The sequence below is a fragment of the Typopeltis vanoorti genome, chromosome 12 (assembly GCF_054136105.1).
Source record: "Typopeltis vanoorti isolate ZY-2024b chromosome 12, IOZ_Tvanoo_1.0, whole genome shotgun sequence".
Taxonomy (NCBI): Eukaryota; Metazoa; Arthropoda; class Arachnida; order Uropygi; family Thelyphonidae; genus Typopeltis; species Typopeltis vanoorti.
In genome coordinates, this window is record NC_143560.1 from 102,061,721 (window position 1) to 102,087,035 (window position 25,315).

Below are 25,315 nucleotides of genomic sequence, written 5' to 3' on the forward strand. Positions count from 1 at the left end.
TAACTCTCAATCAGTTAATTGTGTTCAGTGTTTTAATCTATATTGTGGAACTTTCTACAGAATCCAATGGAAATGTAATAAATAGATATAAATTATTCAAATAAAACAAAGTGCTTATGAAAAATTGTTTAATAGAAGCAAATTTTTGGCCTGGTTTGATTTTAGTTGAGCAATACTGATTCACAAGGTAAGAGATAAAGGAAACATCCTTACTTGGGTGTTAATTGTCATTTGATTATGTCACTGTGTATTCATGATCATAATGATATCTTCTCATAAAAACCAGCGATGATGATTATTATTATTGGATGGATCATCTTACTTATTTCTTTCTAGATCAACCATTTCTAAAAATTAATGTATGCTAATCTGTTATCACTAAATAGCAGATATCCTACAGCCTTACATATAAGAGGTCACACACAACCTACAGCATAATGTCACTGTATGTGTGTGGACAAGTGAGTAAGAAAAAAGAAGGAAACTATTAACAAGTTTCTTGTACTCTTTGGGGAAAACAGTATGAAGAAGACTAGTCCAAAGAATAGAACAAAGACAGAATGAAGGAAGATGATGACAAGTTGATTCAGTGTGGTTGGAGTCAATGTATGGATGTTGAATGGTGGTGGCTGCTTGTATTCCAACATGATAGAGGAAAGTGGAGGAATGCTAGTGGTCAGTTCAGTGGAACAATGTCCTTGAGAGTATCCATAAAAACGGGATAATGCAGAAACACGGCACTTACTGAGAAAGTTGGAGAGTGGAAGAGATAAGAGATCTGGGAATGGTGATGAACAAGGACCTGCAGTTTAGGGATCACATTGCTAATGTTATGAAATCAGCACAACAGATTATGACAATGAGGAGGACCTTGAAATGCAGAAGTAAGTAGGTTACAGTTTTACTGTATAAGGCTTTAATTGCATAATATGGATTACTGTACACAGATTTAGCCACCCAGGTTGCAGAAAAAACTGACACTAAAGTGGTTTGTGGAATGTGGGATATGGCAAAAGGATAAGTTGAAGGCGTGCCATTTGCAGAATCTCATTAACAGGAAGAGGAGAGAGGAACATGAAGATGAGGAATTGTTACCAGGTTAATGAGGAAGATATTTTTCATAGAATAGATGAAGACAGGAGGTAGAACAAGAGACCATTGCTAGAAACTATGTAAGGAGGATATGAGCAAGGAAATGAAGAGCAGGCCCTTTATTTGAATGCATTTAAAGCATGGTTTGATGAACATCACAGGTGACAGTGAAAACTGCCCATGATGATAATGCCATAAGCAAAAGGGAAATCTTAATTTTTGAAATATCCCTTTTATAATAATTATAATCTTATTATAAATATATATCCTTATAAGATTACAATCTTATTATAAATACTGCCGAGAAGGCAATACTTATATGTTTATGCCAATAAAGACTGGAGATTGTGATTATCCCAAGAAGAAATATAACTCGTACCTATGAAGATGCTTTGATGATTAAGACAAAATATTGGCAGAATAATTTATGAGGTAAATAAATTTAGTTACTAATTATTGCCTCTAGATGCGTGTTTTCACCATAAACATCGAAATGAGTGATAATGAATGTCTAAGCATCTATAGTACATCAGATTTGTAAACAGTCATAAACAACTCAGTCAGTAGTCAATGGAGTGAATGTCTCATTACAAGAATGAAAAAGTATAGACCTTTTAAAAGGTAGATTTAGTAATTTGAAAATGAAATAAAGATTAAATTATGCTATTTGCATACAAACATTGCATAAAGAGGAGACACATATAGATTTATAGATGTATTAATAGATTGTTCATGTAAAGTGAATATGGAAAATGTAAGTAAAAGTGAACAAATAACTCTAACCAGAAATACATGTATAAAACAAAATAGATGATCATTACAATTTAAATTAAATTAATTGTGAAGGGCTTCATAGCATTCTTTGAAAAATTTCTCAAACTTGAAAGAATTTTTGCGTTGTCCAATAGGCTCCTGTGGCTAATAGAAATTCCATGTTCTACAAGACCAGATTTATAATAAATTTAGTTTAATCCTTTATCCAAGTGTGAGCAAACAAAGTTTGCACCTGAAAGTATCTTCAGGACTGGGTTAAGGTGGTACAACACCACGGCAACTCGTTGCAAAGGTGGAGCAAAGATACCAACACTCCTGTCTCAGTATCTCCTATAATACAAAACACATCTCCTTGCGGATATGTCTAATGTTATGCATTAAGGGAAGGGCCACTACCCAGACTAGTTTTGACCTTTATTGAGGTCTCTTCAGTGGAAGTGAAAAATAACTGTCGACATCTTTCTCTAAATCCAGAGTAATTTATTAAAAAAGGGTGGCACACCAATTGGCAACTCCTATAGGTAGAGATGACTTGCTAATGCTTCTGACTGATACTTCCACTTGGGCCTGGCTCCCACTGAAGAGACCTCAATAAAGGTCGAAACTAGTCTGGGTAGTGGCCATTCCCTTAATGCATAACATTAGACATATCCGCAAGGAGATGTGTTTTGCATTATAGGAGATAACTGAGACAGGAGTGTTGGTAGCTTGCTCCACCTTTGCAACGAGTTGCCCTGGTGTTGTACCACCTTAACCCAGTCCTGAAGATACTTTCAGGTCAAACTTTGTTTGCCCACACTTGGATAAAGGATTAAACTAAATTTATTATACTCTAACCAAGTGAAAAATAAACTTTCAAGACCAGATTTCTCAGCTTGGAGAAAATGTGTAATTTATATGTTCTGATCATCAGATATCTACAGTACAACTTGTCTGGCAAAAACAGGAGGATGCATGAACAAGAAATGTGGTGCATTCTCGGATGAGCCAAGATAGGAAGTTTGCCTTTGGTGGAAAACCAGATGGATGAAATCTTGTTTACTGGCTTAGTTGTCTGGAAATAAAATTTCTTTAAAACTTTTGAGATGCATTCAGGAATGCCTTTTCATAAGAAATGCAAATTCTCTATATATCTAATGATGAGCTATTAATAGGAGAGTAATTATCCAATGTGTTGTACTTTGGATGGAAAGTAACCATTAAGTGTCAAGTTATCTTTAATGCATTGATTCTAATCTGAGAGTGTCTTCAGAAGAGCAAATGACAAGTACCATGTGGACAAGAGTCATGACAATTCCAAATTTTGGTGAAGGGCATGTATTGACTCCTGGAGAATGTATCTGTCAGTGAACATAGTCAGCTTCTTATGATCAGCTTTCCAATCTACAAGCAAATCCAGGAAAGACAGGTATATAAATTTTATTCCAGGGAAAAGGTTGTTGATTTTAGTTAAAAATTTGTTTTTGAATTGGAGCATGGCCAAATACTGGAATACATCATCAACATAACAAAACCAAGTGGAACAAGGAGTAATAGTATTGAAGAGTTGTTCTTCCAAGTGTTAAATGGATTCCTCCTTGTCACCACTTTTATCCTATTATCTGTTCGAGATACTCATCACGAAATATAAGTGTTTAATATTAAATGCTTTATGTTTATAAAATTTGCATGCAATGTATAGCAAGTTCATCATGTCTATGAATTACGTCACTATTAATAATCATACTTACTGGTACAGTAAATTTGATTATTAATACTAACTATGCCTAGATCCAGACTGTGCCTGGAGGAAGTCTCTGAATATTTTGGTATGCTAGGGAAGCTGCAGATTGCAGACATAGAGCTATTCTCTTCTTTTATAGGAGCCATGACATCAAATTTTTCAGTCTGATGCCATACTATGTACTGTAATTAAATATCTCATATTACTAACTTCAAGATGTCAAAAATAAATATGATAATATGATAAAACTGCAAATATAAAAAAATATCCTATGCATGTACACACACACACACACACACACACACACACACACACACACACACACACACACACACACACACACACACACACACACACACACACAAAATGCATATTAATTTCACCAATATCTACAGAATTAACAGGAAAATAAATGATGTGTGATATCACTTAGGCAGCTAAACCAGATTTGCTATTTCTTATAGACTTCAGTGGAAGCCTAATCAACTAGTGTAAACCATAACTATCTAAACTACAGTCTTCATGATTCCTTCTGAATCAAAATGAAAGGAATCAGGAATTCTTCAATTACTTAATAAGCATTTACAAGTCAGAGAATTTCATCTTTTAAATCTGCTATGACTAAAAACTTATAATACTGTTGCATTCATCTGCTGACTTTATCTCTCTTAATTCTGTTAAACACTCTGACTTCTCATTGTTTACCTCTGAAGCTTAATTTTTTTTTTCCCCAATCTAAATGCCCAAACAGTGAGACCATCTTCCTTGTGGGCTTCAGTATTCAAACTGGCTTCCCTTCTCTACTTCCAATGGTCATGCTGTTAGCTGTTAACAGTAATCTAACACAAAGTGCTCTGCTCATCTACCCACAACAATAACAGATAATCCTCACTATCTATTTCTACTCTGACGTGAGTAGGAAAGTGGTGGCACTTCCTACTTACACATAAGATGAGTAGACAAATAAAAAACAGCCTGGACCTTTACTTAGTAAGTAAGCCCTTCTTCCCAAAATGCTGTAGCTGTCAGCTTTCCTCTTGAAAAATCAATGACCTTGTTCACATTCCATTTCTGCAAAGCATCCTTCAACCTGCCCTTTTTAGTCTCATATTCTCTGGTACAACAACAGCACCAAATGAGCTGATCTTTATAATCTGCACTGAGAAACAGCAACTGGATCATTTCCATAGTTTAATACCATTTAAAATTGTTGAACCAAGGTTTAGATAGTGATCACAGGTTTGGAGTTGAATGGAAGATAACAGACTAATTTCAACAAGATCACTTTAATCTTAGGTCAGATGGGCTTCAATTTCCATTTATTTCAAACCCCTGACCACTATCTAAACCTTTTCTTGAAAACTATGACAAAGGGTATGTAGGATGTTAAGAGCATGATCTGAGAGGTCTGCTTCACCAATGACACATTAAATTCAATAATTTTGGTGAAGCAGGCCTCTCAGATCATGCTCTTAACACCCTACACCAAATTGATTGGAAAAGCACTTGTTCTTTACATCATACACAAACTTGGTATGAATGGAAATTTAAAGAAGCCTGTGAAATTTTGATTAACCCCCTAATCTTAACAATAATGATGGCATAAAAATCCCTAAAATTTGGATGGCACACATTCAGCCCACTTAGTTTTCCAACAAACCCTGACTTTAGGACTAAGCAATATTTTAGTTTTTATTGGCCACTACCCATACCAGTTTGTTGTAATTTATATGTATACTTATATAAGTATTTATTTTTATTTTATTTATTTACTTTTTTTTGTGTGTGTATGTGTGTGAACATGGTACTCACCAGCTTAATTTAATTTTGTGACCTAATAGATAATAATAATAACAGGACACTAGCTTTGATGTAGTATGTTTTTCTTTCTTTTTTTCTCCACCAGAGGTCATTGGTTTTAATGGTTGATCAGTAACTTTAGCATACCATGTAGATTGTAGTGCAGCTTGCTTCTTTGTATATATGTGTATACTCCAGATGATGACCTTAATGTGAACGTCGAAACATCGAGTGTTTATTTTGGTTTATATTAAACTAAAGTTTTACTCTAACACGGTAGTTGTTCCCATAATTTTCATAATGTATTCCATGTGACAAACTTTTATTATTATTATTATTATTATGTAACACTTCCAGGGAGTCCAAAGACTCATTGAGGGAGAGTGTGGACCAATCGTTCAACAGCACTGAACGATTGATTCCCTTTCAACTAATAACCACGCTCAAACTTCCTTAACTTCTTTTTTTTTTTTTTTTCCATGAGCCATTAGTAGCAGAGGCTCTACCAATCGACCAACTTTTGCTGGCAAATGTTGAACTTTGAATGCAAATGTTCCAAGCTTAATATTTCCATAATCAATGCCTTGAACACTGACCTCTGTCATTTTCCAATGGGTTAAGTACAATCTTGTGAACTTCAGTTTATCAAAACACAGTCTTTTCTTATTTCTAAAAGAAAGATCTCATTTCACTTTCCTTTACTTTTAATAATACTCAAATCTGCAGGCAAAATTAGATTTCTCTTCATAGGTTAACTTACATAGTTTTAGTCTTTCTTGGCACATACATATCCTATCTATAGCCTTTTTAGCCTCCAAGAAATCTTGGTGTCCTTTTCAATTCAAAACATTATTTTTTTTATCTGTACATCTCCTTTGGGGAATAAAAGACAGCAGATTTATTATTTTTTATTTATAGTAGAATCCCTGGGATAACTCCACGTATGATCATTCATCAAACCTGTAGAAGTATGAAAGAAAGATTTATCTCCGAAATCTTTTTTTTTTTTGCCTTTATCATTATTACTTTTTTTTTCCTGTAAACATCTTTTATTTAGAAAGTATACTTACAATTTAAAATGTAACAACATAACTTAAAAATATACAAAAAATATAAAAGTATGGATAGGTCTGACAGATGAGTATGATTTAAAAATACATTTGAGACAGAGAGATGTAGCCGTGTATCTTGCTCAAGTTTTTTGATAGTTACCTTCTGTTGTAAACACCATAACCTCACACATTGTTAGTGAACCCTGAATACCAACCATTTGGATGAAAACAAAACGTCCTACAATAGGATAGGCGCATTCAAAGTCTTTCGTGACTCCATCATCTGTTAAAATAATAACAATGAAAGAAAATTATTACAGAATAGAGAAAAGGGATGGTAATTTGTCTAAAAGAAACTGAAACTTTGGTTTTAGAATTTTCAATGATACAATTTTTATAATATGATGAAAACAAGATCTACTCAATATCAATCTAATTTAAAACATTTTCTATTTAGGCAGCAGGAAAATTTATTGCTCAGAAAAATCATTTTTTGCAAATCTTTTGAATAGTTTAACAAACTGTAATAAGTTTTGCTACCTCAATGACACTGCTGGCAGTTGGATTCTGTTGGGCCTCTGATGATGAGTCTTGTGACTCAATATAGGGAATAATAATAACAATCAGTTAATTCAAGCATATGGTTCTTAAACAGGGAAAAAAATGAAAAATTATACACTCAATGGACAAAACAGAGACACTGACCTAATAGCATGTCGGTCATTCTCTAGCGCAAATATCAGCCCATACTCTCCACCAGATGCTGGAGGTAATTCTAGCCATGCCTGTTGCAGCATTGTCTATGACTGCGCCTTAGACATCAGTCCCAGAGAGACAGAGAGATTCAATCAAATTTAAATCTGAGGACCTTGGGGCCACCAGATGGTCCCAAACTCAGATGAGTATTCCTTGAGCAATGCCTGGGTGTACAGCCTAGTGGGATGGCGCAATGTCTTGCTGAAACAGACCATCTGCTGCAGGATGCAAGAAGGCTATGAAAGTATGTAGGTGATCAGCCAGTACATTCTGGTAGCTCGCAGCATTTAAGGACTTCTCCAGACACACTAAGGGACCTAATGCGTCATATGAGAAGGCTTCCCAAATCATCGCAGAGTCAATGTCTCCTTGAACAGAGCGAACCTACAATGGGATGATGGCCTCATGCTGTAGATGGCTCACCCACGCCTTCCATTCAGCTCGGTACAACTGATAATGGGATTCAGCAGACCATCATGGTCTGATGAGTCTCACTATGGTGAGGTCTCTAACATCCCATCCCATTAGGCAACAGAATGATGAAAGCTGGTCCACTCTGTAGAGGTCCAGTTTTGATGGTCTTGACACCAGGCAAGGTGTAATGCCTAATGACGAGCTATCAACAGTGGTGCACAATTAGGGTGTCGGCTCCTATAGCCAATGGTATACAGGTTACACCATACTGTTTGCTAGCTGACACTGCTTTAACCTCCGATACTGAAAATGGATGCAATTTGTGCTGCAGTTGGTCTGTACAAGCCTGGACAGTCTACATCGACCCCAGTCATCAATGCCGTGTGGTTAACCACCACCACTTGCTCGCTGGGCACTGGTATGTCCGTTGATGGTATATTTGCAGTAGACGCTTGATATGGTTGCCCTCGAAAACCCTAGGGTTCTTACCACTTGTGCAACAGAATGATCTGTCTTACGCTGATAACAGGTCCACAATCAAAACCACTAAGATCACCACATTTATCCATATTTGTCGATTGCGATACACTGTTGGGAAGCCCCGACATGTACATATTTACCATTTGCATTCGGTTTGGATACATTTCACTCTGCGTGGGGGATGCCAGTGTCAACTTCCCATCGCTCCTATCTCTAACGTTTTGTCTACTGAGTGTACACTTAGAAGAAAATTAAGTAGAACAGAAATTGAAAAGAGAGAGAGAAGCAGAAGAATAAAATGTATCAAACAGTTTAGAAAAGGAGTGGAAAAAATTATGCAAATAAATCAAAATTAATACATGCATACACACACAAACAAATGGCACTATAAACACTAAGTGTACTAGAAAATTTGGTATGATTTTGAATGGTGTGGTAGTTGAAGTATTTTCTGTTTAAGAATTATTTCAGAGAAAGATTCATACATTTGCAATAAGGCTCTTAGCTCCTCTGACAGTTTTGATGGAATGCATTATACTTGTATGATATGAGTGACAGCATAAGATCACAAAGAACTTGGTTGATTTTATGTCAGTCTAACTGTTTTCCTTTCACTGGTTTCATTATCAACTCCCTCATCAACACCAATTAAGACTGATGTAATTCATCTTGATTTCACAATGTTCTGGACTTACCACATGTACTCCTTGAAAAATTAGTGAGGTTATGGCAGAAGAAAGCACAGAAATGTGCACTGAAAGAGCAAGAACATGGAGTTTGGAGATGTCACATTGGAGACCTCATGTTATGTTAGAGACCTCACATTCTCTAACATATACAGTATGTTAGAGAATGTGAGGAAGAAGCTTTAATGTAAAAATGGAAGTTAAGAGTGATACCAAGACAGACAATAAGTAATAGAATGGGATAAGTGGATGCCAAATAGACAGGCTGAAAAATGAAATTATTATTACTATTATGTGACACCTCTAGGAAGTCCATAGACTCATTGAGGGAGAGTGTGCCAACAGCATTGACCAATTGATTCCCTTCCAACTACTAACTGTGCTCAAACTTGCTTAACTTTTTTTTGTGAGCCATTAGTAGCAGAGGCTCTACCAATCGACCAACCTTTGCTGGCAATGAATTGGTTCAAGATGGATGTGGCTGAATGGGAGTATAAGAAGTACAGGTGTGTGTGTGTGTGTAGGGAATAAAAAGAGTGGCAGAAAAAGGACAAATCTGAGAAAATGAAAGCATAAGTAAAGGCATAACAAGAGTGCCCACCACTTTTCTTTCATTAAGAAAAAGTAGCAGCATATGATACATAACATGAAAGAGTGATGAACGGAGATGAGAATAAAAAGAATGAGAGCAACAAGTATGAGTGTGAAAGTAATGGTATGGAAGTGAGAAGTTTCATTTATAGTGAATAATAGAAAGTTTTGTGATCATTCAATAATTCAGACCGTTCAAAAATAGTAGTGTTTGTACAAGGAATGGGTGTCTGGGAATTGATCCACTGATGTGGATCAAATGATACAAGTAGTGGCAAATGATCTGGGAAGCAATACAATGTGTTATAAGGTGTGAGATAAATGTAGGGATAGCAAGACAGAAGAGCAAAAGGGTGGGATTTTGGGTGTGTTGTCAAGTTTTTACTCTTAAGTTGAGGAGAAGAGTGCCGTATTAATACTTGGGAATCTCCAAGGAGTCAGAAGACCCATCATAACAGATTAACACTAATCATTATCTCGGCATAACTTCGCTTTGAATTCATTCACTGACAAAGTTCAAGATTGACTGTGGCAACCCATTCACCACTCTCCAAACAAAAAACTCTAATCCTTATATCTCTCTGCTAACCAAACTCTTACACAATTTCAGAGGTGATCTGTTATCTTGTCTCTCCCCCCCCTCCTGCCTCTTTTCTTAGGACATGTTAAAACATTTCTTCTATCATATCACCTTGTTTCTATCTCCTAATTTTTGTAACCCACAAACTTTCAATTTGGGCAACCAGATCTCTATACAGAGATAGCGGTCCTGATGTGGTAGTGTCTCTGCTTATTAGTGTTTTTCAAAATTCAAGTGATCATCTGTTATTTTGTCCACTTCTGCAACATGACCCGAGAATTTAAATGCCTCATCTACCTCTCCACTTCAACGTCTCTAGTCTCACAATTTCTAGCAGTCCAGTTCTATCAATGTGGTACATGACTTGTAATAATTTAATCTGAATAAGCATAACTTTACATTCTGTCATATTTTACTGGCAACCATTAACCTTTTTTATCCATACTGTAAGTTTATTTAATATTTGCCTTCAAATCATTTCTTACATCATTAATGTACTTGTTGTATAGCAATGGCACATCACTAGTTACCTTCTGGCACATCACTTCTCAATTCTCCCATATACTATTCTTCGATGTCTATTGATCAGTCACCTTATTATCTATATCAACTTCCTTCATATATGTCTCTGTTTGATACAAGTCATCAAGCAGAGGAATGGGTGATTGATGGGCATGTAGTATACTGCAAAATGCTCACATATGCAAGTCCATCAGTATTATTTCCTTTATCAAACTCAATTTTCACTTTATTACAAGATTTGAGTAACTTTTAAAGAAATGTTTTCCAAAACAATGCTGCCTCCCATAGATTAACATATTCCCATTGAACCAATCCTAAATTCTATCTTGAACAACTTCTCAAATACCTTAATCACCACTCCAGAATAATGGCTAGTCTATAATTTGCTATTTCTGTCTTAGAGCCTCCTTTATACATTGGAACGGAACTATTTTGTCCTCTTTCCATTTCCATGGGACAAATTAAATAATGCTGTCAGAAGAACTTCCAATACTTCTTGTATCCCATTGTAATACACTGATTGATATTTCATTTAATCTTATGGTCATATGCCAATGAAGTGAAAAGAAGGCAAAATAGTCCCATTGCATGGGACTATTTTGCCCTATTGAGGCTCCAAGACAGAAGTAGCAAATTAGAGTCCAATCAGCATCTTGGGAGCGGTGGTAAGGGTATTGGAGAAATTGGTGAAAGACAGAATTCAAGACTGGGTAAATATGAATATGATACTCTATAAGGTACAACATGGTTTTGTGAAAAGGTAGGTCTTGCTTTAGTAATTTGCTTACTTTTTGTAATCAAGTGACAATGAAGTTGGATAAGGGAAATGGCTACTCAGTGATAGTGCTAGACTTTGCAAGAGCACTTGACAAGATTCCATGTAACACTATTTCATAAATTGGAGCCAAAGGGAAAACGAATCTGGTGATTTGGATTAGAGGGTGACTGATGAGTAGATGTCAAAGAGTGGTTTATGGAGGAGTTCAGTACAGGAAAGGCAAGTGACCAGTGGTGTACCACAGGACTCTGTACTTTGTCTTCTGTTGTTTAGTTTGTATATCAATGATATAGGAAATGATTTCACAGGAAATATTCCGTTGATTGCTGATGATGCTAAACTGGGAAAAGCAACAATAATGAAGGTGATGCAGAAATCCTGCAGGAAGACTTAGACTAGCAATATGGGCAAAGGTAAATGGCTGCCAGTTTAATGTGGCCAAGTGTAAGCTGATGCACCTTGGGAAGAGATCAGAAGATGTGTACCATTTCAACGGAACTGAATTGCATGAAACTGATGAGGCCAAGGACTTGTGTGTGACTGTGAACAGGGAGTTGAAGTTTAGAGGGCATATTGCAAAGGTAACCAAAACAGCACATCATATTACGTGGTCGTTGAAGAACCCACCAACCAGCAGGGATAGAGAGGTTAATGTTCTCCTATATAAGGTTTTAATAAGGCCACATCTGGAGTACTGCACACAGATCTGGACTGCCAGATTCCATGGTGATGAAGTTGTAGAGAGGAGCCAGAGGTAAGTGATAAAGATTATGGCAGGTCTGTGGCATACTCCTTATGAGATTAGATTGATGGTTTGTAGGATTCAAAAATTATCTGATAGATGAAAAAGAAGAGACATGATAGAAGCATTTAACTTATTAAAGGGGTTTTATAGGATTAACACTGAAGACTTTTTTTACAGTACATGGCAAGAAGGGAGAGAACACAGGGTGACCAGTGGAAGTTTTGTAAGAGTGTGATTAGCAAGGTGTTAGGGCTAGGTTTTTTGCTTGGAGGGTGATGAATGAATGGTATGGGTTGCCAGAGGTGGTTATGGGTGCTTCATCAATGAATGAATTTAAGGAGAAGCATGATAAGTATTATGTGAATGATGGATAGTGTGCAAGTAAATGGATCTCCCATGATGAGTCTTCTGACTCCATGGAGATACCCGAATAATAATAATATTATTATTATTCGCTTTGACCCCTACAATACCACCCTGAATAAAATAATACTGAGAATGGATATAGAAAGAGGACTGAAGTATGCAGGTCTGCAATGTGTCTGAGGGAAATTCCTATATAGAAAGTACTGCTGCACTTGAATGAGTATTGTAATGTTTTAAGACTACAGGGGATCCTCGAGTTACGTCGGAGATCGGCTCCTACGGACCGACATAAGGCGATTTTCAATGTATGTCGGAATTACCATAGCCTAAGTTACTTACCTAATCTAAAACACCCTAAAGTCATACGTATATATCAAGAAACAGAACTAGGCCATAGGAAAATGAAAAGGAGAACATAATTACTGTATAGTACCGAAAAATGACAAAAAAAAAACAATTCTTTACCTTTTATCCTGTGGTTGGCTTAAGGTTATGTAAATTGCCCCGAGCTTTAAACCGCATAAACCAACCTTTACTAGCATTAGACTCTTCACCTGCACTCGTTTCCCCCTTTCACTTTTTGCCTTTGTGAATTAACATGAGGCTAATTGGGATACGACGTTGATGCTGGTCTTCCAGCCAAAGAACAAGAAGCCTTTCCATCTCCATCATAAGCCTACTACATTTTTTCGTAATCACAGTTGATTTCATGGGCGCCAATCCTTTCACGTGTTCAAGGATGCAAACTTTATCCTTGATAATAGTCCCGACTGTGGCACGGCTTAAGCTCAACCGTGGCCGATGTTCGTTGCTGTTTCTCCCTTTTTTGCCTTTTTAATAATGTCTAATTTCACTTCTAATGTAATGGCTTTCCTTTTCTTCAACACACTGCCATCGGAAGAGTCTGCCTTATGTTTGGGAGCCATATTGAAGGGTAAAAAATCACAAACACAAAAGTGAGAGAAAAGATGTAAACAAAGCATGCGGTACCCAAGGAGTGTATGCTGGTACTCAAGCAACGCCACCTCTCCCAAACAAATGCCGTGCAATAGCGTATTCTTACACCGCACTCACAAACAAGTTCGCCCACGATTTGAATTTTACATCGTGCTGCTTCAAGTCGAAATTTATTTATTTTTTAAATTATTTATGGGATTACCGTCGTAAAGTTGAAACGACGCATGTCGAGGACGACGTAGGTCAAGGACCCCCTGTATTTGACATTAGAATGAATGTGAAACTAAGGAATCAAAAGTTGTCAAGGAGAAAGTAACAGATTATCATGGAAGGAAATAGCTATGGGAAGGCAACTAAATAGCATGTTGCAGAGTCTGAATGAAACCAGAAATGCGACATAAAGAGAGTGTAAGGATGGATCTATTCATTGGATGCCATTATCAGATGCTGTATGGTCACTCCATTCCTTGATGATGTGCCACACCAGCCTTCACTAGGTGGTCTTGTTGTATGCATTTCAGGAGGCTTCAACTCTCTGAAGATCAGTCACTCCATACACACCATGGACACCATCCATCTCTCTCATTGAGGGTCTACCCCCTCTTTATCCAGGACCTTTACTTTCTATTACTGTTTTGAGACATCCTCCTTCCATCCTTTCAGTGTGTCCAAAGTATTTCAGCTTTATTCTGTCAATATCTTTAAAGGGTCTTAAAGTTCTGCCAATCCTTTCTAGCATCCATCCATTTGTCCACCTTTTAGTAAATGATATCCTTAACAGCTTTCTGTAACACCACATATCAAATTCAGCTATCACTGTCCTCTCAGACTTCTTTAGGTTCCAAGTCTCACATTCATAAGATGATGTTGGAAAAACAGCTGCATCCAGAATCCTCAACTTTGTTCCTGTGGAGATAGATTCATGCTTCCAGATTTTAGACAAGTCTCTGACTGTTGTTTTAGCCATTCTTACACTTAATCTTCTTCTGAACATCAACTCTTCACATTAATAATGGATTCCAAGTACTCCAATTTGCTGACTTCCTCAATTCTTTTTCCTTTAAGGTACACTTTTTCTCAGGAGCTTCCCTGTCTATATTTCCTTTGAGAACTATATATTTGACTTGCTAGGATTGAGTTGAAGTCCTCTGTTCTTACTGATCTCATTAACTTTGTTAAGGATTCATCTTAGTTCTTCCTTGTCATTATAAAGGAGTAATGTATCATCAGCATACCTCAGATTACTGATCCATCTGCCACCTATTCTAATTCCTGTGTTAAATTCATCCACTGTTACACACATGATGTCCTCAGCATAACTTCTTGCTCACTGTACAAGATTTCTCAACACATTATCAGGTTATCAACACACTATCAACCCATTATTTTCATTACCTCTCACAACTTCATATGCTGAACACAGTCAAAACCTTTTGGGTAGTCTGTGAAACATATTACTATAGGGAGTCTAAATCTTTTAATGATCTGTCTAAGGCAAATGATTTGATATCTGGTGTGCTTTCCTTTCCTAAAACCTGCTTGTTCCTCAGGCATTTCTGCTGCAACTTTGGCCTCAATCCTATTTAATATTTTTTATATTTAATAAAATCTTGGTTGCATGAGAGATTAGACTAATAGTTCTCCACTTCTTGCAACACTTTATATCTTTCTTCTTTTGCAGTGGTATGAAAACTGACTTCTTTCAGTTTCTAGGCCATGATCGTATCTCCAACATCCTTAGAAATCAACTGGCATTTCATCTGTCTGGGGTCTTATTGTTATTAACAATAAGACCCCAGATATGAGGTTGAACTCTTTCAACCTCGTATCTGAGTGGAGGAGGTTCCAAATCAGCATTTTCCTTTACAGCATCTGGTAAGAGGGCTCCTCCAAATTTTCTTTATCCTCTCTGCTGTACAGTTCCTCACAATCTGTTTTGATTTTTAAGCCTAAATTTAATGTCTTTGATGACATTCAATTTGGGCTTAAACTTGTGCTTTAGGTCAGGAACTAAATGAAACATGCTTTTATAATTATATTTTGAACTCTATCTCTTCACATTTATTAGCATAAAATTTTTCCTTGTCCTGCTTGATGGCTTTTCTGACTTCTTTATGTAATCTCTTATATTTTTCAGTCCTTGTATCTCTTTGTTTCTCCAAATGCCTCCTTTCAATCAGATCCCATGTTGAATCTGATATCCATGGGTCTCTTGGCTTTCTCATTAAGCCTAGATACTTCTTGACTATATCCTGTATTATAACCTTGACTCTTATCCAGAGCATTTCAGGTGCATTCTCCTCACTAATCTCCACAAGATCATCCAACCATGTTGATGTTTCTTCTATGAACCCACTAGGATTTATTCTGACATTCAGTCTAATGGAATGGGTCTGACTTGGAAGGTTTTGGAGTCCGTCTTACTTTGGTTCTTACCAGTTGATGGACAGTACAACAGTCTGCTCCAGGACATTTGTGCACACCAAAGATACTCTTGTGTTCCACCATTTGAGAGCCAGGATGTAATCAATCTGGTGCTTTGACCTATCAATGTTGTCTGTCATGAATATTTCTGGAAGCATGTAATAGTAATGACTAATCTGTTAGCACGAGAAAATTCCAACAGTGTTTCACTACAGATGTTAATTCACCCAAACCAAATATGCCACACTGAGGCCTAACTCTCATACTCTTTCCCACTTTTGCATTAAAGTGGGAAAGATGAAAAGTACACCCCTTCTTAGTAGGGATGTACTTTTAGTGGTTATTCAGGAGAGTGAAAGATAACATGTAATGGGAATGGTTCTCAATGTGTTGCCCAGATGGCAATGATGAGTTCAGATGAAGAGCAGCAATCATGACTGGCATGTTGGCAGAGCTGTGGGAGAAGAAAGAAGTGTAATTTGTAAATGTATGAGATGCATTTGAGAAGGATAGATTTGTACAAAGGTGATATACTGCATTTAAACAGATCTGGTGTGAATGAACTGGAGGGAGGGGGTTGAGATGATAGAAGAGGAATTATGTCCACATAAGGTGATTATTGTGAGTGATTTTAATTATAGGAATATGCATAAGGAGAATGGATGTTGAAAGAAGTAGTGAATGTGCACATAGGAATGGACATGGAATGTAAAGGGAGAGGGGGGGGGGAAAGTTGAGTTAGAAGAGGCAGGTAGATGAATTTCTTCAGTTCTTCAAAGATCAGGATGATATTCTGATGAGGAACAGAAATGGAAAGGTAGGATGTTTTTCATGAGGATAGAAAGGACAAGAAGGGGGAAGGGGGAGAGAGAGTGCTGCTGCTGATAGCAGGGGAATTATGTCCACATAAAGTGGAGGTATGAGAGGGAAATAGCAGCAATGGTTTCTGAGGCAATATGATGTGAGGTAGAGGTTGACAGGAAGAGATATTTAGTTGGATATTGCTATAGGCCAGGGGTGGAGGGTGGTAATGAAGAAATGTATAAGCATCTTGGTTACTGGGCAAGGGAAGGGTTATCATTATGGGTGATTTTAATAATGGGAATTTGCATTGGAATGAAGAGATAGCATTTGGGAATAAGGAAAATGAATTTCTTGAGTTCTTCAAAGACAGCTATCTCAGGCAATGTGTAAAGGAAGGTATGTGAGGATCAAGGATTTTAGATCTAATCATTTCATCAGAGGATATGATTGTGAGCAGGATGGGGTGTTGCATTTCCCCTTCAGTTGATAAGAATGACCACAAAGTGATCAGCTGGATGTTTCCCAGGTCTATTAAGACATCTGTGAAGAAAGGATGTAAGGAATTACAAGGTTGGTGATTATGAAAAGCTCAGCCAACAGCTTGGACCCATAGCAAGGAGAATGGAGTTAAGTGGGAAAGAGATAAATGCTACTTTGGCACTGATCAAGATATACTTAACAGCATCAATATGCAAATGTATTCTGATAGTCAAAAGGCTGAATAACATGGTATCAAGTGGATGAATGAAGAGATTAAGTATGAAGTCTGGAAGAAGAAGGCACTGTGAAGCTGCCATAAGATGAATCCAGTTGTGTAAAGAGCAAGCCAGGAAGGTGACTCAGTTGGTAAGGACAACAAAAATGCAGAATGAGCAGACATTACCAAATCAGGAAAAGAAAAATCTTAGTTTTTTTTGATATGTCATAAGTAGAAAGAAAAATTATTATAGTAGGATGATGTTAACGGATGAAAATTGTAGATTGCTACCTGTTGAAGGACATAGTCAAGGCAATCAGATCTCATGTAGATTACTGTGCACAAATTTGGTTACTTGACTTCACGGTGATGAGGATACATCACCATGAAGTCAAGAGGTTCAGAGACTATGTTGATCGGTCTTTCAGATATGGTGTATGAAGACAGACTGGAGAAATGCATAGGAGGAGGGAGGGGGGGGGGTATATGATTGAGACATAAGTTGATAAGGGGTTGTTTTTCTGGTTAATGTTGAAGAGATTTTTCATAGAATGGGAGAAAGGGGATAGAACAAGAGGTCATCCTTGGAAAATGCATAAGGAAGGTTTGAGCAAAAGAGTGAGGAGAAGGTGCTTTGTATGGAGAATGGCTGTCAAGTGGAATGCATTGCTGGATAGCATGCCGAATGCAGACACATTGGATGAGTTTAATGCACAGTTTGATGAACTCCGTGTGTGAAAGTGTGTACCTCCCACAATGAGTCTTTACTCCATGGAGGTCTGTTAATAATAATAATAAAATATGCACTATAGCAGTGGCCTGCTTTGTTTATATATAAAAGCAGAAGTTAAAAAATGAGGTAAATGAGTCTGTGGCATTAATAGTTCCAATTTGTACAAAAATTATTAGTAGTATTGAAATATGGGATGTCTGAGGATAACATTGTAGTAGGAATAACGAAGAGATATATAGCATATACAGAAAAGATTGGCAGCAGTATATCACATTGGTGGAACTGTACTCCAAGAGATTGATGAGGTCAGGGACTTGGGAGTGTTGGTGGATAGGGAGATGAAGTTTAGGGGGCACATTGCAAAAGTAGCTAAATCAGCTCATCAACTCACTTGGTTGTTGAAAAATACCTTGACGAGCAGAGACAAGCAAGTTATTGTACCTCTGTACCGAGCCCTCATAAGACCTCATCTCGACTACTGTGCCCAGATTTGGTCACCTCGGTTCCTTCTTGATGGGGAGGTGGTGGAGAGGATCCAGAGGCGAGTGACTAAGATGATAGCAGGTCTATGGAATGAACCATATGAGAACAGGTTGAAGATTTGTGGGTTGCAGAAACTGGTTGATAGGTGGAAGAGGGGAGATATGATTGAGACATTCAAATTGCTAAAAGGATTCTATAGGATTAATTCAGAGGATATTTTTGAGATCAGGACTGGTGGTGGGAGAACTAGGGGACACCTATGAAAGCTGGGCAAGAGTGTGGTTAGCAGGGGTGTTAGAGCTGGGTTCTTTACTTTTAGAGTGGTGAATGAGTGGAATAAGCTGCCAGAGTCTGTTGTGGATGCTATGACAGTGAGCGAGTTCAAGGCAAGGTATGATAGATACTGTGAGAATGTCGAATAGTTGTGTGGACATGATGTTTAGGGCCTCCCTCGACGAGTCTAAGGACTCCCTGGAGTAGCCCGCCCGAAATAATAATAATAATAACAATATTTAGAAAAGAAAGGAAGGATAAATGAGGAGAAGGAATAATGCTGCTAATCAGTGCAAAAAAAAAAAAAAAATTTAATTCTCTCAGAGTACAAAACCATATGGAAATAGGACAAATAAGTTTCAAAGTATATAATGTGAGCAACACCATAAAAAATTTTGTAGGGTGTTGCTATGCACATGGAACTGTGGAAAGGAATATGATACTGAAATATCTAAGCAAATCTGTTTAGTGAATGAAAGAGTGATTATCATTATAGGGGATATCTTAATTATGATAATACAGACTAAAAAGAAGAATCCTGTAATGGAAATAGTGAATTTCTGGAGATACAGAAAAATAATTATCTAAGGCAACATGTAATGAATGAGGAACAAGGAGACTTTTTTATTCCAGTAACGAAGAATGATAATGTGATTGGTTTGGTTTATAGTTTATTTGGTACAAACACTACAAAGGTCATAATGTGCCATACTAAGCTTACAACTATACATAAGTAGTTAAAGAAAATTGTAAACAATATGCCTGTACAAAAATTAGGTTCCACAAAGCAGCATCTACAAGAAACAGAATTGCTGCAGAGGGCACAGCAACACACAAGGGTTAAAGATTATAGTAGTGCAAAAATTGTCAACAATACAAGTTAAATAAACAAAATGCATGTACAAGCCAAGGAATGCAGTATCTACATATAGTTAAAATTATAACAGATGTTTTTACAGCCATACATAAATAAGCAAAAAGGAATTATTATACAACATGCATGCATAAAAATAAAATTTGGCAATGTGGTATCTACATACAAACAAAATTACAAGAACAAATATACAAGGTGTCCAACAGCAATACATAATTAATCAAAAAAATTATCAAATAATATGTATGCACAAAAGTTAACCTGGGCAATGCAATATCTACATATAAACAAGATTACTGCAGCATTTAAGGCAGTACATAATTAGACAACAATATAAGTTAATAAACAAAATGCATGTACAACACCAAGCCAAGGAATGCAGTATCTACATATAAGATTATAACAAATGTTATTACAGTAATACATAGAGTATTACTGTAATACTCTATGTATTATAGAGTATTACGAGGCTACAGAAATACATGATTGGTAAAAAAATTAACCTAATGAATAAGAAATACATTAGTACTCAACTCCTGCACATATACATCACAAAACATTACGCATTTTGTAATATATACGTACAAAAGCTAAGTGAAGCAATACAGTATTTACATATAAACAAAATTACAGTCAAATGTGTTTGTATAAATTAATTCTTTGTAAAAAATTAAAAACATCGTGTGATTTGCCTGAATCTGTCAGCATCTGCCTGAGTGTACATGGTCTGGCCAGGTAGGCAAAAATTTCATTCCTCTCTCGTGCAAAGTGCTGGCACTCTACCAGTATATGATAAATAGTGAGATGTGTATTGCATTTTTCACAGATGGGAGGGTCATTAGCTCTCATAAATAATAATGTGTAAGATCACTGTGATCTATGCAGAGCCTAGTGAGAACAACTTCCTCTCTTCTCTTTATTCGTTGACTAGAATACCAATGCTCGATTTCAGGTTTAATGTCATAAAATTTGTTTGTTATTGCTTCCTGCCATGATGATTGCCATTGAGCAATTAGCTTTGATTGTATAAACTGTGTGTATATGGTACTGTCAAACAGTACATGGAGAAAGTTTGAGCTGATTTAGTAGCTGCATCTGCAGCTTCATTTCCCTTAATTCCAATGTGGCTGAGAATCCAGCACAACTGAACATCAAAATTAAGGATTTTCATTTTGTGAAACAGGTGTAACACCTCATAAAGTACTGGATGCAGATTATGCATAGGAGAGGAGATAGCCTATAAAGAGCTCTATGAGTCAGTATAAATTATACACTTTTGGTAGCAGTTTTCTTTTATATGAACAAGTGCAAGCTGAATGGCATGCAATTTTGCTGTATAATTACTACAATCAGGTGGGATCTGGTTGGAGATAATAATGTCAGGAAACATAGCAGCACAGCCAACAGAGGTATTAGTTCTTGAACCATCAGTATAGATAGGCAAGAAATCAGAGTGTGCTGTTCTGTGTGCATTAAACAATTGGAGGTAGACAGATGATGGAGTATGAGATTTCTGTAGCTAACAAAGTGAGAGGTTGCAGGATGGTGTGCAAAACTGGCATGGAGGGATACTGTTATGTTTAGTGTAGGCAGTGTTGTCAACATTTATACCAAGAGCTTGCATAGTCTCTTTCATATGCATACCAAAAGGATGGCAGTTTGAAATGTGTGGTATTGGCTTCCCAGTGCAGAGAAAAGAGACTAGTCCATGTAGGATGATCTGGGAGAGACTTTATCTTTAGGGCATAATTAAGAGACAACTGTTTCCGTCGAAGTAATAGAGCTGGTTCATTTGCTTCAACATAAAGACGCTGAGTGGGTGATGTGTGAAAGGCACCAGTGGCTATTCATATACCCTGATGATGGATGGAATCCAACCATCACAGGTTACTCTGTGTTGCAGAACCATAGACTTGAGACCCGTAATCCAACTATGAATGTATAAGTGCACGATAAAGATGGATCAATGAAGCTCGATCAGCACCCCACTCAGTAGACGACAGAGTGTGAATCAGGTTCAATGCTCTCTTAGTTGATGAATGTGTGCTAGAAATGTAAGTTGACTGTCAAAGATCAGTCCCAAGAATTTGGCTCCTGTAGCTACTTGAATAATAGTGCGTCCTGTTCTTAATTCAGGATCTGGATGAAGAGTGTATGTTCAACAGAAGTGTACACAGACACTTTTTTCTGTTGAAAACCTAAACCTATTACTAAGAGCCCACAGACAAACATGATCAATTGCTTGCTGAAGTTGTCTTTCAATTACCTTCATGTTATGGGAGTGGCAGTAAATTGCGAAGTCATCACATATAGAGCATTGTCTATAGTGGGAGGAAGCTGTTCGGTGATCGAGTTAATTTTAACAGCGAAAAGTGTCACACTTAAGACAGAGTCTTGGGGAATACCCTGTTCTTGATGATACGATCAAGATAACATATTTCTCACTCTGACTTGGAAAATTCACCTGGAAAGAAAGTTTTTAATAAATACAGGAAGGTGTCCTTTAAGACCTAGGTTATAGAGGTCTTAATATGCCATATCTCGAGGCTGTGTCATAAGCTTTTTTCCATGTAAAAAAAAAAACTGAAACAAGGTATTTTTGCTTCAGAAAAGCATCGTTTATACAAAGTTTCTAAATGAACCAAATGGTCTAAAGTTGAGCGATGTCTACGGAACCCACATTGTGTACTGGAGAGAAGACTGTTGCTTTCTAAATACCAGAGAAGTCTGGCATTAACCATTTTCTCTAGTATATTACAAAGAAAGCTGGTCAAAGTAATGGGTTCATAATTATTTACTTGTGTTGGATCTTTTCCTGGTTTTAGGATAGCAACGAATTTGGAAACTCTTCCTCTGCAAGTATTCTGTTGTATGGTAAGATCCATAGAAGATGATAGTAGATGTTTTATCATTTCATAATGGATGTCATCAGGCCCTATCGCACTAGGGTGAGATAGTAGGAGAACTATTTTTAGTTCTTCCTTAACAAATGGTTCATTGTATGGCTCAAGAACATTGGTAAAAAAATTTAGCCTTTGTTTCTCTTGCTGTTCTTTCACAATTAAAAGTTCAGGAGGATATGAAGCTGTTGCTGAGATTCTGGCAAAATTTTCTCCCAGCGTGTCTACAATGGCTTTTGGATCAGCAATAACACTTCCATTATGGTCTAAGGAACACAAACAATGTGTTCTATACCTGCCATTCATTTTCTGGATTTTATCCTATACAATTTTTGGACTGGTAATTTAATTAATCGATGTAGTAAATTGGATCCATTATTGTTTTTGACTCTGATGCCTCACATAGCGTGCTTTGGCTCGAGCACACTTGAAAGCTATAAGGTTTGATGTGGCGGGATATCTAAGAAATATATCCCATGCTCTGTGTTGATCTTTTTTGGCTGTCTGACATTCTGGGTTCCACCAAGGCTTTGGATAGAGTGGAAACCGAGATGATGTTTTTGGGATCAGCCTGGACAATGCACTCTGTTATATATTTTACCGCTTCACTGATAGGCATTTGACTGATGGCATCAGCATTAAATTTTGCAAGATGAGAGAAAGTGTTCCAGTCAGCCTGGTCCATTTTCCACATAGGTATTTGCGTGGATAATCACTTACCTGTTCTCTGCACAATGTCTTCACAATGCCTGTGAAGACATTGTGCAGAGAACGGGTAAGTGATCACTTCCATATATGTTCTTTTCAACATCCCACGTGAGCAGTGGAAGAATGGAGGAGGAGCAGATTGTAAGATCAAATGCAGAATATGAACGGGTAGGCATATGGAAGAAAGTATTGATTTTATTATTTAAAAGGGAGAGGTTATTATTATCAAGAATTCTTTCAATGATTCGACCTCATCTATTAGTGTTGGCACTATCCCATAGAGTATTATGACCATTAAAGTTACCCATCAAAAGTATGGGTTCAGGCAGTTGTGAGATAAGGTTATAAAGATCAGTTTCATTTAACTCAGCACTTGGCGGTAAATAAATTGAACATACTGTAATAAGAAATTCCATGGAGAAGAGAATCGCTACTGCTTCTAGAGAAGTATTAAGTTGGACCTGTGGAAAAGAATATGACTGCCCACTAGGATAGCTACTCCTCCATGAGCAGGACTACCTCCAGTTCTATCTTTACGTACAACAGTGAAATTCCTAAAGGTAGGGTCCTTATTCAGTCTTAAGTATATTTCCTGTAGACAGAAACAGAAAGGTTTGTGTTTCTGCAACAAAATCTTGATATCATCGATATCCTGGCGAAATCCACGATAGTTCCATTGTACAAATTTTCCTATTGTTTTGGTTTTATAGACTTGTCTGGTTTTCAGGAGGTTGAGGGCTTACTTTTGTCATATTTATATTTATCAATTGTTTTAGGAAGTATGAAAAGCTAGTGTCCATCTCTTTCTCTGGTAGCGTATTCAATATGTCTGATGTGTTAAGGTCAGTTGATAAGTTTAGTTTACCTTCACTGGGTACTGAAGTATCCATTTTTTCTGTGGGAGGATCTGGTGGTTTATCTTTAAGTGATATCTTTGCCATAATTTTTTTGATAAGTGGGATCATTTTTGGAGTTGTCTCTGGAGTAAGGCTATAGGTCATATGATTGATGCACTCAACAGAGAAGTACTTGTTTCATAAGGTGCAGGTATGGTGAAATTATCAGATGGTGGAACAGACATACAAGTTTGAGTTGCTACTGTCACTTTCTTAATTGTTACCTTCTTAGCATAAAAGGATCTAAGCAGGTGTGATAGTGGCTAGCTTTCTATTTGCATACTGATATGTTATGTTTTGCTCTGTTTTCATTCTTCGTATTTCTTTTTCATCTTTCCATTTCTGACATGTACGAGAGTTAGCTGGATGATCTCCCTGATAGTTGACACATTTAGCTTTTTTTGCACAGCAAGATTTGTTATCATGCTCTTTACTACCATATCGAGCACAGGTAGTAGAACCATGACAAGCAATTTGGGCATGTCCATATCTCTGACATTTAAAGCATCTCAGTGGGTTAGGGATGTACATTCTAACAGGACATCTGACTGAGATACCCTGCTTTTACAGATGTTGGAGGCTTAGGTGTATCAAAATAAGGATGATGTTCTTGGTTGAAACTAAGTGACTATCCTTACGTATCAAGATGCACCTTACATCTGTCACTCCTTGATCTTTAAGTTCTGAACATATCTCCTCATCAGGAACATCAAGGAGATCCCATTCTGATATCACTCCTCTATAGGAGTTAAGTGTTTTATGAGGTGTTACTGTAATTTCTATTCTACCCATTGTTGTTGCTCTCAGTAGTTTCAGAATGTTGTTGACACAATGTTTCCACAAGGACATCACCAGAACGCAATTTCTTAACAGTTGTGGGAGGTCCTGCCAGTCCTTCTAAACCGTTTTGAATAAAGAAGGGTGACATTTTCCCTATTGGTATTTCACCTGTAGCATGAATGATTAAAAATGTTGGTACATTTATGTTAGCATCATATGTCTTTTGTTTTTATTTCTGTTTCCATATACTGTATCAGTACTTGGTTGGGACTTTGTTAGGGGGCCCCTAAAATATTTGAGGATGAAGGATTCATGCTGGAGAAGATTTTGGTTTGGCGCCAGAGCTCCCATACCCACCATGGAGCCACACATGGATGCCCACTGGCTGGCAAGCAATGACTGCACTCAGGAGTGGAACACCAGGGCT

At 37.1% G+C, this 25,315-nt stretch overlaps 1 protein-coding gene across 1 annotated transcript in view; it reads right to left on the bottom strand.

Annotated features, from left to right (window-relative positions):
• LOC150101079 (P-selectin-like) overlaps positions 1–25,315 on the bottom strand; it is a 337,168-nt gene that overhangs the window by 264,821 nt on the left and 47,032 nt on the right. The window contains exon 5 of the mRNA XM_090401605.1: positions 6,602–6,724. Coding sequence (XP_090257731.1) covers positions 6,602–6,724 — 123 coding nt within the window. The remainder of the gene's footprint in view (positions 1–6,601; positions 6,725–25,315) is intronic.